Consider the following 18,430-nt stretch of genomic DNA (forward strand, 5'->3'; position numbering starts at 1 on the left):
ATTACCTGCTAGATCCATGGATAGAGGAAGAGTTTCTGACCAAATTTGTTGGAAGTAAAATGGATCATCTTGATTACATAAAATTTAAATTTTTGCACAAAGACCAAGCAGCTAAAATTAAAATATGAAAAAACCTTTGTAACAAATGTCTCTGATAAAGGTTTCATTTCCAAGCTATATAAGACACTGAGTCAAATTTATAAGAAAAGAAGTCATCCCCCCCCCCAAAAAAAAAGGTCAAGGATATGAATAGATAGCTTTCAGAGAAAGAAATATAAGCTACAAATAACTAGATGAAAAAGAGCTCCAAATTACTATTAGAAAAATGCAGATTAAAACAACTCTGTGAGTTACTACTTTGTACCCATCATATTGACAAAGATGACAAAAAAGAAAAATTAAAAATCCTGAAGAGGCTGTGGGAAAACAGGTATATTAATGCACTGTTGGTGGAGCTGTGAACTAATCTAGTGACTCTGCAATTTAGAACTATGCCTAAAAAAGCTATTAAACTATGCATATCCTTTGACCCAGCAATACCACTTCTAAGTCTATATCCCAAAAGAGGAAAAGGACTTATATGTACAAAAGTATGGCAGCTTCTTCATAATCGGCAAAGAATTATAAACTTGGAGAATATCCACTAGTTGGGGAATGGCTGAACAAGTTATTGTATATGAATGTAATAGCTGTAAAGAAATGATGAAAGGGATGGTCTCAGAAAAAGCTGAGAACACCTGTATGAACCTACACAAAATGAAGTGGTATCCTAACAGTTTATACATTAACAATAAAACTGAAAAGATAATCAGTTTTGGGCAACTCTGTTCAACACAATGACCAATCACAATTCCAAAAGTCTCATGATGAAAAACATGATATCTGCCTCCAGCTAGATATGATTGTCTCATATTACGGACTAAAGCATATGTTCTCTTTCATTTTCTTTATTTTTTTGGATATGGCTAATAGAGGAATTAATTTCACCTGACACACACATATTTGTAATGGGTAAAAAGAAGTAATCTCATCTATCCTATTTTAGGAGCTGCTACTTAGAGGTTATACATTTTACAAGGGTGGAGAAAAACTTAATCAAGTGAAGTGTACAAAACGAAAGTATAAAGGAACACTAATTATGAGATAACCAAAAGCAAGAATTTTTCTTGAGAAAAATTATAAATAGTAGTAATCAAGTATCTTCTTGAAGAAAGGTTACATATGTATAGATTATTTAAAAAGATAAAGATTTGAGTGAAAAGTATACAAGTGAGTGATCAATGGAACTGAAGTAGTAAAGAAAAAGGAAATTTTTATTAAGAAAAATGGGGCCGTCAACTAGGGAATGGCTGAGCAAGTTGTAGTATATAGTTATAAGGGAATATTATCGTACCATAAGAAATGTTGAACAGGATACGTTAGGAAAACCTAGAAAAACTTATATGAACTGATTGAAAAATGAAGTGAGCAGAACCAGGAAAACAATGTTTACATAACAGAAATACTGCATGATGATCAACTGTAAAGGACTAAACTATTAACAGAAAAGCAACTTTCCAAGATATATCCTTCACACCACTCATGATAAAATATGCTCTCCATAGCCAAAGAAAGAACTGTTGGAGTCTGATTACAGATCAAAGTATGTCATCTTCCACTTTATTTCATTCATGATATTTTTATTATATATATATATATATATATACATATGTGTGTATATGTACTATGTGTCTTCTTGTCCTGTCATGAACAATATGTAAATATGTACTATATAACAGTGCTGGTATAAACTATATCAGACTATTTACCAGAAGGAATGGTGGAGAGGGAGAGAGAATTTGAACTATAAAATGTCAGAAAACAAATGTCAAAAATTGTTTCTACATATAATTGAAAAAAATGTAAAAACACAAATAAAATAAAAATTTGAAAATAAATCTGGAAAAAAAAAAGAATAGGCTTCCCAAGACATGGGGGTTATGCCAAGGGTTACTGTGTGAACCTAGTGATTTGCAAATTTGAGAATTACTAAGATCTAACATTCAGGTACTGAACCTCCTAGAAGTTTTTCTCATTTTGATATTCCTTGGATAAAGAAGAAGATAACCACCATTAGCCCTGAAGCTATAGAACTGGAGTCATAGAATGGACCAATTCTGGACCTTGTCAACTCTCCTTTGCTGTTGCTTAGATAGTGCAAGTCCAAAGTGAATAGAAAGTGTGTGTTCAGAAGCCCCAGAGTATCTTTACCTTCCAGGATATTTGATATTAAAGTTCTTGTAATGCATGCATTTTCCTGTAGTGTTGAAATAAAGACTGCCCCATCTACAATGGACTCACAGTTCACTGAATGTCTGTGTGGGAACTGGGAATTTATTCAATTTTAGGGAAACAGACATTCTAAGCTTTATTTTGGAGATTTCCTTGGAGAAAGTTTCAAGTGTTGGGGCACAAATCAGAGAAATATTCACTGTCTTGGGATCAATCCCCCAGAATCAAACTTAATCTGTGTGAGCCCAGAGCTCATGTAGGAAAGAGAGACAAGGCTTCACAAAAAGCAGAAGAAAGGGGGAAAAAAAGAGCATTCAAATTTGGATCTGGGGGTAATGTGAATAAACACACATTTAAAATACTTGACTAGCTCCTTTCTAGCCAAAAATGCTTGATTAATTCCTCTACAAATATTTGCCAAACTCCCAGTATTTAGCAAGTATTTATTTGTACTGCCACCATTGAAGGGTAGATTAGGGAGCTCCTAGACTTTGTACTCAAAAGGCCACAATGGGAACTCATAGCTTTGTCATTGAATGGTGTGATAAATTACTTCATCTCTCAGGGGGGAAAAGGGAATAAAAATGGGCATAGCTAATGGGGGAATAAAAGATAGGTCATTTTTGTTTACTGTTAACATTTTCAAGATAACAGTTACTGAAATATGATAAAAATTAACAATGAAACAGAAAATGCCCTACCAGTATCATATCTGGGATTATACTACAAAGCCATAACCATAAAAACAATTTGTTAACAGGTAAGAAATACAGAGGTTCATCAGTGAAATAGATTAGAAACACAAGATCCAGAAGCAAATGAGCTCAATAGTCTAGTGTTAGATAAACCCAAAGCTCTAAGCCATTTGGGAAAACTGGAAAGCAATCTTAACAGAAATTACATCCAGACCAACATCTAACGCAGTCTCCCAAGAAAACTTCCAAATAGGTACATTTTAGACATGAAGAGCTGACATCATAAATTATAGGAACATGGAAGTAATTCCCTCTCAGATTTATGGAATGGGGAAGAGCTTGTGTCCAAACGAGATAAAGAAGATCACAGGAAGTAAAATAAGTAATTTTCAACACATAAAATTGAAAAGTTTCAGTTAAACTTAGAAAAGCATGAAATTGGGGCACTTATGGTGGTGTGAATCTAAAGCAAGTTTATCCAATAAGGTCTTATTTCTAAGATACATACAGAACTAAATTCAAATTTGTTAAGAAATAAGACTCATTCCCCAATTGATAAAACAGCCAAAGAACATGAAACAGCAGATTTCAGAGAAAGAAATCCAAACTATCAATAGCCAGATGAAAAAAGTAGTCTGTCACTAATAATTAGAGAAATGCAAATTAAATAAATTCTTATCCATGAGAATGGCAAAATTGACCCAAAAAAGGGAAAAAGCAAATACTGAAGAACTATAAGAAAACAGGTACACTGTTAGTGGAGCAGTGAACTTGTCACTATTTACACTTTTGGAACTGTCCAAAAAGCTATGCTATGTCTATATGCCATAAGGATTAAAGAAAGAAGAAAATGTACAAAATATTTACAGCAACTCTTTTTTGGTAGTAAAGAACTGGAAGTTGAGAGGATGCTCATCAAATGTGGGAATTAAATAAGCAAATATTTATCAAGTGCCTACTATGTACAGGCACTCTGCTAAGTGAGCACTTTATAAATGTTATCTCATTTGACACTCTTAACAACCCTGGAAGGTATGTGCTATTATTATCCCTATATTACAGTTTAAGGAAGTGAGGCTGAGAGAAGGTAAATGACTTGCTCAGGATCACACAGCCAGTATGTGTCTGAGGCCACATTTGAACTCGGGTCTTCCTGAATACAGGCTCGTTGCTCTACATAGCACAACCTAGCTGCTTCAACAAGAGATGGTATATGAACATGATGGAATACCATCAGGCTGTAAGAAATGATGAAGGGGATAGTTTCACAGGAACCTGGGAAGACTTGTATGAACTGATACAAAATGAAGTGAGCAAAACCAGGAAAACAAAATTTATACAATAACAGCAATATTATAATGGATTCAGAATGAGTACATGTATGCACACACAGATATATACACACAGAATAGTAATAAAGAGAGAAAAGAATGTAAATAAATAAATTTTAATATTTTAAGAATCCCCATTTATATGCCTTTCAGGAATCATCTTTTCAATTTAAAAAACCTAGGAGAGTAATTATTGCTGTAAACATGAAAGGAATTTTAATTAATATGGAGGGAAGATTATAGACAAAGGGAAAATAATTCTTATAACACCAAGACAGTACAATATATAGATCTGGTCTTGGAGCCAAAAAAACCTGCATGACATAAATAAGACTGTAGTGAGCAGAACCAGGAAAACAATTTATATAATAACAGAGGAAAGGACACTGTAAAAACAAACAGCCTTGAAAGATTTAAGAAATTTGATCAATTCAATTGCCAACCATGACTCTAGAGACCCCTTTTTCCTTAATGATTTCATTTTCATGTTAGTCACCTCCCAACAGAAAGGTTATGGAAACAAGATACAGAAAGAGATATACATTTTTGGATATGATCAAATTGGGAATTTGTTTTGCCCCAAATATTTGTTACAAGGATTTGGTTTGGTTGAGTAGAGTTTTGATTTCCGCTCATTTGGGTGAGGAGCAAGAGAAAAGAAAATAAGTGCTCGTTAACTGAAAAAAAAATTTAAATAAAGGATTTCACTAAAATCCAATTCTTGATACCCTCTGGCTGTGTGATTCTGGACAAGTCATTTAATCTGTCAGTATTCTAGTCAACTACTTAAGGCTAAATAATAATGCCAACCTCCATTGATGAGAGTTTTCTTATCTGGGTATTCCCTATACCAATAAAATCACAGACAGGTCCCTCCCTATCTCTGTTGTCTATAATTCTATAATATAGAAGAGTAGTCAACAGAAAAGAACATACACTTGGCAAAATTGTTCTCTACTCCAAAAACGAAATAGAAAACTTCTTTGTCACTGAAAGTGGTCAAGCACAGACATAAATGGCCATTTGTATAGGATGATGCAGGGGAGATTCTCAGGATAGGTGGAAGACTGGACTATATGAGCTCTAAGATCACTCCCAACTCTAAATCTATAACTCAATTTCCCCACGTGTGAAGTGAAGTAAACCAAGCCTTGATCTCTGCTTCCTATACCAGCTGATTAGAAAGACAAAGGAAAAATGGTCTATTGGCTCTAAGAGACATATAAACATAATGCATCACCACACAAAAGTCACTTTATAAACTTTTTTTCTTGCCACATACTTGCACAAATCCAAAAGGGAAAAGTCGCTGTGTCTGTCCCAGAGAGCCATAGTGGAAAGCCTGGCGCCAATCTTCAATAAGAGCAGGAAAGGTGCAGTTATACAAATCAGTGTTATAGTATGCATTACTCTCTCCTGAAAACAATAATAAATATAAGGAGTGAGGAACAATCCTGTAAGGACAGAGTTGGGGACTAAACAACAACAGCCTACATACTCACCCTGGTACCATACCACTCCTTTTAATGTCATATTGAGTAGTGGATGGATCATTGAATTCCAAAGTACTGAGTGGTCAGTGGGGCCATTATATAGACTGGGGAAACAAAGCCTGGAATAAATAAGACACACTGGGAATATCAGACATTGGTTAAGATAGGGCCCTATCCAACTTTCATTTCAGTGCTATTTTCTTTAAAAAAAGTATTAGCTCTCCCAGGTGGCTTCAAATACAAAGGAAATTGAACCACTCTTTCAAATGAAAGATGAAAAATCTCTACCTATCTTACATGGGAAAGTATTTCCTCCCATGATCCTTAAAAAGTTTTTTTTTTTTAATATCAGACTATATCATGTAACCCATCATTCAAATTTGAAGAGCTGAGGTCTAGTCAACATGGCATCTTCCTCTAAGTCAGCACACACAGGAAGAAGTTGGGAGATTGCTTGTGAGCCCCTATGTCCCAGGCTAATGCTCCTTTCATACTACAACCCAAACCTTCTATTCCAGTCATGCTAACAATCTTCATTCTCTCACATCCAAGCCTTTAAACAAAATGTCTTAAATATACTAAATAATCTCCCCTAATATTGCTAATCATACAGCATCTCTTCCTTCCTTTGAACAATTCAAGGACCATCTCTCTTCCAGTCTTCCCAGTTTTTCTGATGCATTTGTACAACCTATCAGAACACTATCTGGCCTACCTTTCCTGTCAACGAATTTTTGTTTTTATATGTATTTCTGCTGATTATATATATACACATATATATATGCATGTCTCAATTCCACCAAGAGACTCGAAGCTCAGTAAGAGCAAAGGGCATGTCTATTCTTAATGAACATCTCGAGTGTTTAAAAATAATAACTTCTACATACATATATAGCCTTGCTGACTGACATCTTAAGGGAAACGATGATATGCATGTGAGTATAGGGCATATCCTCTTCCAGATTTTTGATCCTCTTAGGGAACCCACTCAATCAGGGTCAGTATTCTAAATTCATTCAGGTCAAGTCAGTAAGTATTTATTAAGTGTTTATATGCACTAGGTACTGTGCTAAACTCTGAGGATACAAAGAAAGGCAGAAACACCATGCTTGACATCAAGGAACTTACTCCAATAGGGAAGACAGCATGCAAATAACTATGTGCACATATATGTACAATGTAAATGGAAGGTAATTTCAGAGAGAAAACACCAGGAAAAGGTTAAGGGCTCTTGAAGACTTAAGTCTTTGAAATGAGCTAGGAAGCAGAAGTGAGGAAAGAAAGCATTCTACACACAGGGAATGAATAAGGAAATGGAGTATTATGGTCAAGAAACAGCAAAAGAACAGTGCAACTTGATCTCAGAGTGGTGAGGAGTCAAGTATAAGAAGAGTTGGAAGGGTAGAAATGAGGCAAGTTGTAAAAGGGCTTTAAAAACCAATCAGAGGATTTGATCTTTGAACCTGATTTCTTACTGTTTTTCTTCCATTGTGACCCCACAGGATTGCAAAGACCGCCAAGATGACCAGGCTTCTATTGGTGTTCCACTCCAGCTGGAGGAGACCAGTCCAATGGGATACATCAGGGTATCATACAAATAGCGCCCAAACAGCCAGCATACTGCTGAATAATAAGTAAAATTTCCATGGCCCAAGTTTTCTGTCCAAAGAAACAAAGGAAAACAATCAGAGATATCAAGAAATGAGTGCAAATCTCATCAACTAGAAGCAGTCTGGGTTAGAGGTATAGGAATCATACAAAGAAAACAATGAAGTAAAACTTTAGCCACCCTTTTATCCTTTCCAGAACTGTTCAAAGGTAAGATGTTTGAAGGACAGGGAACAGAAACTCCTAAAAATCTTCACCCATAAATTTTGATTCATTTTTCTTGTCCTTGTCAACAAGTAATATGATTTGTTCTTTCAAGCTTTCACAAGGGGGAAATCTCTAAAAAAAAACAGAAAAATATATCATAGAATCTTAAGTTTTTAGAGCTAAAATCCAACTGATACTTGAATACTGTTTACTGTTGAAAGGTGAAAGCATTAACTGAAAATACTTGTTCTCATAAAGAGAAGTATAAAGATCTCCATCTAGAACATAATAAAATGTCAATGTTTTTAATTCAGCAAAATGTTATATTTTGCTAAATATTTTTCAATTACATTTAAATTTTTTAACATTTATTTCTTTTTAAATTCTGAGTTCCCCTCTGCCACTTAATTCAGTCTTTCCATCTTGAAAACAATCACTCATCCAAGAATCTAAAGCACTGTAGTCAAGAAAATATGTTTCCCCATATCTCTTATAGGCTCATCAAAATTTAAAAATTCAGGTCCCCTCTGCAATAGACGAGAGTCTGCAAAGAAGCCAATGGCCCTTTTTCTGACCACTCCTATACTTCTGTCCCTATGTGCCACCCACATTCACTTCCATTTGATTCTACTACCTCCCAAATTTCAGTGGAACAAAGATAGAGGGAGACCAGCTAGAAAAGAAAGTATAGTGTGTTTTTTAAAATTATCTCAAAAAATTACATTCCCTTTTTAGAGATAAGATCACTAAATTACATATAGAGAAAAGACTTGGAATTTGGATACAATTAATTATACAAAGAACACAATACAATGCTTCAAATTCCAATACAGTCCAACATACTCTATATTGCAAAGAAAAGCTACCACCATAATGTAGATATGTGGGAGTCTCCTGGGTTCTTCCTCAACTTTGAAAGGCTTCTGCCACATTGAGAAAAAAGTGAATTAGAATAAAGACTATGCCTGGGATTAATGAAGGTAGAATAACCACATCATGGAAGCAAAGAACTACTCCAAGTATCAAATCAATGTAGAGAAGAAAGAGATAACCTCAGAAGATACTTACTTGGGGTAGGCAGAGACCATGGCAAATCAACTGAAATAAGGTCCTCCAGCTCCTCTTTTGCCTCAACAAGAGCAACAGTAAGGATGCGGATAAATGGATAGGCAACAGCCCTTGCCTCCTCCTCAGAAGCATTAAAAATCTAAATAATGGGTATAAATATTATGTATTATATCCTATGCCATAAAACCTATGGGCTATATTAGTCTGATAGATAATTAAATACATTCTTACTATCTTGCCAAATTGCAAACACCAATGCTGATTTGGGAAGTGAAGGATATGCAGAATTTGGAGCAAAATACCAAAAACATAAGACCACAAAAGGTCAAAGACTGAAAGGAGGGGATGTTCTAATTGCACAAGGTAATGATTAAAACATTATCAATATTGAAGGTAGCAAGACACAGATGGCTAAGAGGTATTTTAGGTAAAAATGCATGTTTTCCTAGATAATTTGTTCATTAAACTTATTAGAAATCTTTCTTCTAAGAAGTCATCTAAGTGTTGTTCTCTTGCATTCTGAAAGTGTGTTGAACATCATAGGCACTTAATAAACGTTTATTGAAATGGTACTTGAATTGGTTTGAATTTGCTTTCTTTCTAAGTCCTTCTTACTCACCTCTCTACTTCCACCCAACCATCTCAGAATTCCCCCAGCTTCTTCAAAAACAAAAGACTAAAAGATGTATCAGGAAATGTGTTTATCATTCGCCTCAGGGATGAGGGGATCCAGCTGAGGTAAGGTTGTTGTTTTGGTGTGCATCGAAAGCTGGGACGTTTTCCATTGGCCACCAGCCACCAAGAGGGTGCAGCTGGCCTTCCTTCCCTCCCGCCCACCACAGAGAGAGTACAGCTGGCCCTCCTGCCCACTGCGCACCAGAAACAATAGAGCAGCCAGGGCGCCCCCACAGTGTATTTCATCCAAATGTGTTGCCCTCTGAATTGCCTCCTGACTTGCCACCAAGCCTGCCATAGCCAACAGAACAGCCACATACTAATGAAATGGCCACTGAATCTAGCAGCAGTCCTGAATTATAAGACCTGTAACTGGCCTCATTGGTACCAAGACAATAACTGTGTGTGGAAAAGAGAAAGCCTCCCACAAGAAATCCAGATCTGCCTATTTGGGATCTGGCCTGGTAATAAACATTAGATAGTAAGAACTAGATGAAGAAGATAATCAAAGCTTCTTCTGGCAAGGAGACTGTTTTTTCAACTGCAAGTACCTGTGAAAATCACCTCCCTGAAAATTTAGTCCTATACTAAAAGCACTAAGAAAGGATCTTATGCTGCTTCCATGGAAACATTGAATAAGGTCTCTCTCATTTCTCCCCTCCTCTCAACCACCCACACTAGCTTCCGCAGTGACTGAGAACTTGGGTGATACATCAAAATGAGATGTTAGCTTGGGGAGGAAGAATAAGGGAGCCACTTGCCAGCACAAGGGGTATGCAGAGCCCACATAGCCAGGGAGGTTAGTGTTCTTCAGTGCACCTAGAACAAGGTACTGGATCCAATAACACTGTCTGGAAACTATCCGTCTCTAATTATGTGTCCATAATATTCATCCCCAAATTCAAAATCCACAGAAAGGAAAGTGTTAACAAAGATAAAGTATTTCTTACTATGCACAGTGACAATCACTCCAGGATTTGGTATCCCATCCCAGCATCACTAGCCCCATTTGATGGAAGCATTTCCTCAGGGATATTGGCAGCAAACTTGGGAATAAAGAGATTTCAGAAAGATTTTCATTTAAATGACACTTAGTTTCCCTGCTGATGAAAGAGGAAGCCTACTCCATCTGCTGAGATCAGATTTCATCTCATCAAACACCTCAGTGTAATTATTTTTCTACCAAGTATTTAAATGAGGATGTAAATGAATACCAAGGTATTTGAAGTCATTAACGCCACTGCTGCTGCAAGAAAGCACCAGTATATCTCTAGGGATAGGACCCTGTTCACCATCAAAGCAGCTGCTCTCCTGTGTTCATTTTGTAACCTTTATAGAACATTCTTGAATTAATGAGGAAACATCAAGAATCGATTTCCATGGAGAATCTAGGCATGGGGTCTATGTGGGGAGTTCACTATGAGGAGTGTCAGTGTGTGTGTGTGTGTGTGTGTGTGTGTGTGTGTGTGAGAGAGAGAGAGAGAGAGAGAGAGAGAGAGAGAGAGAGAGAGAGAGAGAGAGAGAGAGAGAGAGAGATAAGGCATTGAGAAATCTTTATGTTTGATTGATGGCATTTGAAATCTATAAATTATTTTACTATGGTCAAGAAGGGTTCAAATGTATATAACTAGATCAATCATGAATTCTCTTTTTAACAATAATCTAGTATTATCAGCCCTTCCCTCCCCTCTAGGCCTCAAATCTGTAAAATGAAGATGAAATTGCTGAGATAACTATCAAATAGATTTTCAGTACTAACAATGGAAATAAATATCTTTTTTCTGAACTTAACTGGGAAGATTCAACTCCTAAGACCCTCTCTGACTTAGGAGACAACAGATGGACATTTAAACGTGTTTCCATTTATACATTTCTCACTCAGCGTTATAAATAACGGCAAATATAAAAATTCCACCTCACCCTAACAACAAGATGAGCTACAATCTGCCATTTTCTTCATCTGAATGTAAAGGCTGGTAGGTAATAGCAGAAATTCTACCTCCTAGGACTGACTGGGGGTGTGGTGGAAGAAGATGAGAATCTTCTCCCTTCTCTGCTGCTTCAAAAAGAAGAAAAAGGCCCCAAAGACTATTGGGAAAAAGCAAAACAAATTACAAACCTGGTTTTCAGGTCTGTCACCACTCAGAATGTTGCTCACTTTATATGAGAACAGGTTAAACAAAAGTTAAAAATTAATCCCCTGGACTAAGTCTTGCTTATTTCCTTGTCGTGCAAAACCTACAGACTCAGTCTAACTAAAAAGTAGAATTGGAGAAAAAATCCACACAGAAAATGTCTGTTTCTCCCATACTAATGGGAACCTAGTATAGCTCATGAGATCCTCTTGGCACAGACTGCTATTAAGAATATGACTATATACATAAAAGCAGATCTGGTCCATTCCATTCTGTGCAAACAATAAGCTGCAATTAAAGCATTAAGGAAAGTACTATTTTCCCTAATGAGTTAGCAGTAATTCCTGTTCTGTACAAAACCATGTTTTCTAACACTAAGTATAACTGCCATTTTTGCTTCTATCTACTTAAAAAAAAGAATCAAAAAATAAGGTAGGAAATAATAGAGAATAAAAAGGAAGAACTCAGATAAGAAAGTACCTATGATTCTATGAAGGGATGAAGTCAAGAAGTATAGGAATCTAATGATAAAATTGAAAAGGAATACATTTTAAAAGGCCTTAGGACGATTTTGTGGCATCACTATCAAAAACAAGAAGTGGTTAATTGAATTAGAGGCTGCAGACAAGAAATACAATGTGTTTGTAGAAAAGGATACAGTTTTAAAGGTTTTTTTAGAAGAAAAATGATGGATTAAGATAACTTTCTGAATAGAGACAAAACAGGCAGAGAGACTGGAAAAGCAGGAAAAAAATCATAGTGGGAAGAAATTGAGGGAGGAGCTAGAGAGGATGATAAACTTCCCATGTATTTTGCTTAATAAAGGAAGTCCATTAATTCCTTCCTACTTTACAGAATAAATGAGTGCCTATCAAATGCTCATATGTGCCAAATGTAATGCAAAAGATCTTATTTAGAATGCACTTCCTAATACCAAGCAAAGTTCTACACATAATCCAAAGGTTGATTGGGTCATTCCCATTTCAAATGTGCCAAACAATATTGCACTTACTTAGCCTACATGATAATCTACAGTATATAACATTTTGGTAACTTTTATCAATATCCATTTTTTATTTAATACTTTAGTATTTTAGTAAATACTTCAAAGGAATTGCTGTAATAGAGGACCCTATTCCACATTAAAACAAAGCTACACTCTTTCTCAGTTATCTAAAAGAGGGATTAGTACATCCCTGGATACCCAAAGCACTGAATCACTCTTTAGCCAACAGATGCTATCTCCCTTTTGTTCTAGCTGGAAAGTGAAAGCTAAGAACTATAAACACTAGTGCTTGAGAACTGAAGAGCAACTAAGTGGCTCAGTGGATAGAGAATCAGGCCTAAAGATGAAAAGCTCTGGATTCAAATCGGACCTCAGACACTTCTTAGCTGCATAACCTTGAGCAAGCCACTTAACCCCAGTAGCCTAGCCCTTACTACTCTTATACCTTGGAACTGATGCTCAGTATTGATTCTTAGACAGAAGGTGAGTTTTTAAAAAATAATAATAAAAACTACCAGAACTGATTCCTTCCTAGAATAAAAACTGTAAAGCAGTAAACCTTAAAGTTCTATTAAGTGCTATCTATTATTGTTATTACCACCAAAAGATTAGATGATCTTCCTAACTTTTTCAATAGTATTTATTCTATTAGATATGTCTTCTCAGGCCCAATATGCTAGAAAGACCACACTCTCTGTAATAAGCAAATTAAGAGTGCTTTGCTTTGTGGTGGCCAAAAACTGGAAAACGAGGGGATGCCCATCAATTGGGGAATGGCTGAACAAAGTGTGGTATATGTTGGTGATGGAATACTATTGTGCTAAAAGGAATAATAAAGTGGAGGAATTCCATGGAGACTGGAACAACCTCCAGGAAGTGATGCAGAGCGAGAGGAGCAGAACCAGGAGAACATTGTACACAGAGACTAATACACTGTGGTATAATCGAACGTAATGGACTTCTCCATTAGTGGCGGTATAATGTCCCTGAACAATCTGCAAGGATCTAGGAGAAAAAAACACTATTCATAAGCAAAGGATAAACTATGGGAGTAGAAACACCGAGGAAAAGCAGCTGCCTGAATACAGCAGTTGAGAGGACATGACAGAGGAGAGACTCTAAATGAACACTCTAATGCAAATATTATCAACATAGCAATGTGTTCAAATCAAGAAAACATGTAATGCCCAGTGGATTTACGTGTCGGTTATGGGGGGTGGGGGGGAGGAAAAGAAAATGATCTATGTCTTTAATGAATAATGCTTGGAAATGATCAAATAAAATATAAAATTAAAAAAATTAAAAAAAAATTAAGAGTGCTTTGCAATATTATTATGCTCTTTTCTCATTAAGTCTCCATATATATCTATGGATTAATCTAGTACTTTTCTTTCAAAATTCAACTTGTTTTTTAGAATAACTTTAATAAATAACTAGGACTCATAGAATAAAATATAAGGGAAAAGAAATTCAAAATTAAATTCATTTAAGTCTCCAAACCCTCCTCTTCCTTTTTATACTCTCCAACCATTCTTTTTTGCTGGTTATCTTTTGCCCAAGGGGCAATGTGAAGGATTTGTAAGACATTGATATGTATCTAGAAGTTACCTGAGAAACTGTCATCTCCATGTTACTTTGCCCACTGCAGAGCCAAATATCTCCAAATAAGACATCATATACTGTCTGGCTAAATATCTTCTTTTTGGTGATGTGCTCTGCCGTCATATTATAAGGCCCACCAGGCTTCATAGGATCCAGTACCACGATCCAGGTCTCAGATTGTTCTGAAACATTAGCAAGACCCCAAGGATCTGATCAATCTCAAATCAATTTAAACAAAACTAAAATTCAACCCTAGGCTTTAGGTACTCATGTGTTATTCCCAAGTCTCTGTCTACTATTTAGTTGAAACCTGGAAAGAGAGTAATCTACATTTTGACCAACAGATGGGAAAAAAGGAACATCAAAGGTTCTGCCCACCTGTCTCAGGGAATTAAAAAAAATAAGGCAATTCTTGCTCTGTACTTACTTATCCATCCTCCCTCTCAGCACTGTCAAATATTCCATGAAAAAATGGGAGCCCAAGACAAAAAACTAAGGCCACAATGAGATCTGTGAATTGGGCTAACCTATAACCAAAGTGATAACAAAAGCACAAGCTAAATAATCCTACATTTTTAGAGCTTTACAGGTTATAGAAAGATTTCACATCCTTTCATTTGATCCTTCTAGCCACCCTTGTAAGCTAGACCAGAGACATTACTATCCCCATTTTGTGGATAAACAAACTAGCTGAAAGATCTAGAATGACAAAAACAAAACCAGCTCTCCAGGTGTAATGGCCAGTTCTCTGTGGGTATATATGTGTGCTTTATACTGGTACTATCCTACCAAAAACAGACAAAATAGTTTGGAGAGTTTTTTACGCAAAAATCTAAATTCTAGTAGATATGCTAGCAATGAGAAGTATTAGAAAAGACTTTCTTCTCTCTTTTTCCTTCCCACTCTTCTACCAGATGGACAAATACACAGAAAAACAAAGTAGAAAGGAATATTTAAACCTACCTAGATAACCTACTTATAAACAATATTAACCAGATTTAAATGTCTGCTCAAGTTTTTCCATAGACACTTATAGGACTGTAGTCTTAAGCCACAATGAGTAAAAAAAAGAGTCTAAGTACCGAATCCAGAAATTCTCAACTTATTCTTTGGAATGTACTCTTTAATTTTCTCAGCAATTTCAATAAAGCACTCCTACAATGAATAATAAAAGAGTCTGGGAGCACCAAATAATGGGAAGGAAGTTGGCAGCACAGGAAGATAAAGGGAAAATAAAGAAAAAAATGAGAAATGAAAACTTTAATTTTCTTTGCAAAATACAGAAGGAAAAAACCTAATTATTGTGTACTCATATAGAAAAGTCAAAATTCAAGGTCATGAGAGAAAAACTTATTAAAAGGGACATACATGTAAATAGTATTGTATTAAAGCTATATAACATTCTCATGGGCAGGTTGCTAAGAGGACAGAATGATGTAGTTTCAATGAACACTTAAGACAAAAGAGATGTATTTCACCACTGCAGGGGGAACATCTCTACCAAATCTGAGGTAGAGACAGAGAAAACTGGGTATTGTTTCCCTTTGAAAGAGGGAGACCTGAAGGCCTAGATAGCCCCAGACCACAGAGGTTCACTTAGAAGATCCAGAGTCAACTGACTGTTATTATTTTATTGTCAAAATAATCAGACATTAGCTTACTAAATATGCAATGCACCTAAAGTACAAAAATCACTGTTTTGGAAACAGTGGGCAGCCAGTACAGACTGTGTGACACAGGTGCTATGTGCTCCGTATGGCTTACACTTCTGGGCAGGCAGACACCCAATCTGTCCTGACTAGTCTTTCCCAAGGTTTTTCCAGGATGCCTACACCGATGATAGGGAGAAATACAATCCTGACCTAAGCAGTAATTGGTTACAGTGATGTGATCACCCTTAATTAAAACATCTATATTTGCTCCCCAATAGAGCAACAGGGAAAGGAAACAGTGAGGAAAATGGAGATATTTGAACAAAAAGAGATAAATCACCTCATCATATGTCTGAGGCTACATATATCTCTGGCCTGAGCAACCTAAACAGAACTGGGCTGTGTTTAAACCAGACATTAAACTTAACTACCACCTCTCAAGGTAGACATCTATTCTCAAGGAATCCTTCTAAATCATCCAAAATACAAAACAGGTCTGCCCACTGTATTCTATTTTCATTTTTACAGCCTTCTCTAGTCATTTCTCCTACCTAAAAAGTGGTAAAGTGACTAGAGCACTAGACCTGTTTTAAAGATACCTGATTTCAAATCCTGCCTTAAACACTTAAAAGCTTTTTTGACTCTGGACAAGTCATTTAACCTCTCTGCCTCCATTTCATCATCTGTAAAATGGGGATACTAATACCTGCCAAGGTTGTTGTGAGGATAAAATCAGTTATTTGTAAAGCACTTTGCAAGCCATAAAGTGATATGTAAATGCTAGTTATTGTTATAAAATCCCCACTTCCCCCCCAAAAAAAAAAACATCTACCCATTACCAAGATAACTAAGTAATGGGGGCAGTGAGGTGGCTCAGGCCTGGAGAGTTGGGCCTAAAGAGTCAGGCCTAGAGACCAAGGCCTAGAGACCAGAGGTTCTAGTCTCAAATCTGGACTCAAATACTTCCTAGCTGTGTGACCCTATGCAAGTCACTCAACCTCCATTGCCTAACCCTTACTGCTCTTCTTCATTAAGAATAGGTAAAGAAACAGCTCCTCCTTCCACTCCCTTTTGTGTCTCCACCCTCAAGACCCTGCTCCTCAGGAGACTTTCCCACAAGTGCTTATTTAGTCCCCAACTGTTGTTATTGCCTCATGCAACTGTTGATCCTCAATATTCCATTCATCCCCAATATTCCATTCATCCCCAAAGGTTCTTTTTCCTACACCCCATCGTTACAGAACCAATACAAGTTATTAATTCTAAGACAGAAGGTAAGGATTTAAAGAAAAAAAGGATAGTTAAGTAATGGGGAAGCAAAGTAAACAACGGAATGATACTTTAGCCCTGAGTGTGCTAAGGGTGACACTTGAATAGGCTAAGATTTTTACACTTTGAATACTGAGGTATGTACTTTATGATAATATACTATTAATATTTTAACCGGTGGCAAAAATTTAAACTTCAGGGAACTCTCTTCTATTTCTGTTCTCATAAACATTTTCCCTAATTATTCTTCCTTATCAGCAGTTGAAAAAAATGAATAAAGAATATTCAGTGGAAATATATCTTTTAAAAACTAGTTATACAACATTATCTTGTTTTTCCTTTTTCCCATTCATATCAGATGGGTATTATTATCATTTTAGGTTCATTTGTGCCAAATCCACAGTAGAGCTCTCAGGCATCCAAGAAGAATAAAATTATATTTTCTACAACATTCCCCTTTTCTACTTCTATGTCAGCTTGGATGTAGAAAAAAACCTATCTTTTATCTCATTCTGCCCCAATCCCACAGCTGCCCCCACCCCCACCACAGAATTTAGGCATTAACCAGATGCAAATTGGTTTAGTGGCAAGAACTCTGAGAATGTATGTCAAAAGCTCTGATGCCAAAATTCAGCATTACTAATACAAAGCTGCAATTTCTACTATAACTTTAAATCAATAGCTCTTCTAAGAGAAGATTTTTTTAAAACAGCTGGAAGAATTCTTCTACTCTAAGTTCTAACAAGACTACCACTTATTCGTTGTAACATATGACAGCTCCTAACACCCCAATCACTTGAAGATGGCTTTATGCTTCTTTCTTTTGGAGGAGTCCAAGAAAGAAAGTCCATTTGTATCCTACAAGGAACTGCATAGAGACAGACACACTCATGCACAAAAATATTACTTATGTGATGATATATATATACATATATAAATATATACTCCTCCAATTTTACCATTTATGTCTAAGAGACTCATTTATAAAACGGTCTCCTCATTTACTCAGGAGGATGGAGGAAAATATGAGAAATATCAACTCATATAAAAACAAGAATAAAGAATAAAATGTTAACAAGAAGCTTGGTGTAAAGTCTGATTAAGCCAGATCACCCCAAGAGTATTTAAAGATAAACCTGGAAGGACAACAGATAAGAAATGAAATACATCTGTGAATAAATCAACAAGTATTTATTAGATAGATAAAACAATAGAGCATTAAGTGTTTACTGTGTGCCAGGTCCTGTGATAAGTGCAAAGTACATAAATGTAAGCAAGCAAGCTAGTCCCTGCACTCAAAAAGGCTACACTCCAATGAAGGAAAACCACCCACAAAAGGGAGTAAGAAAAGAGGGAGGGGAGTGTCCCAAGGGCAGGATCCAATTTTCTGGTAGGGAGGGAGTAGAAGTTATGGTCTA

The 18,430-nt window shown here is 36.2% G+C and overlaps 1 protein-coding gene across 9 annotated transcripts in view; it reads right to left on the minus strand.

Moving 5' to 3' along the window:
• SIAE (sialic acid acetylesterase) overlaps window positions 1-18,430 on the minus strand; it is a 58,984-nt gene that overhangs the window by 14,553 nt on the left and 26,001 nt on the right. For 7 of the 9 annotated variants that reach the window (XM_056794548.1, XM_056794546.1, XM_016433940.2 and 4 more), the window contains 5 exons: window positions 14,098-14,273; window positions 8,674-8,812; window positions 7,266-7,449; window positions 5,800-5,909; window positions 5,580-5,713 (listed from right to left, as the gene is read on the minus strand). In XM_056794548.1, the coding sequence (XP_056650526.1) occupies window positions 5,580-5,713; window positions 5,800-5,909; window positions 7,266-7,449; window positions 8,674-8,812; window positions 14,098-14,273 (743 nt within the window). The remainder of the gene's footprint in view (window positions 1-5,579; window positions 5,714-5,799; window positions 5,910-7,265; window positions 7,450-8,673; window positions 8,813-14,097; window positions 14,274-18,430) is intronic. The other 2 variants (XM_056794543.1, XM_056794549.1) reach the window with 2 other exon arrangements.

The sequence above is a fragment of the Monodelphis domestica genome, chromosome 4 (genome assembly GCF_027887165.1).
Source record: "Monodelphis domestica isolate mMonDom1 chromosome 4, mMonDom1.pri, whole genome shotgun sequence".
NCBI classification, from domain to species: domain Eukaryota; kingdom Metazoa; phylum Chordata; class Mammalia; order Didelphimorphia; family Didelphidae; genus Monodelphis; species Monodelphis domestica.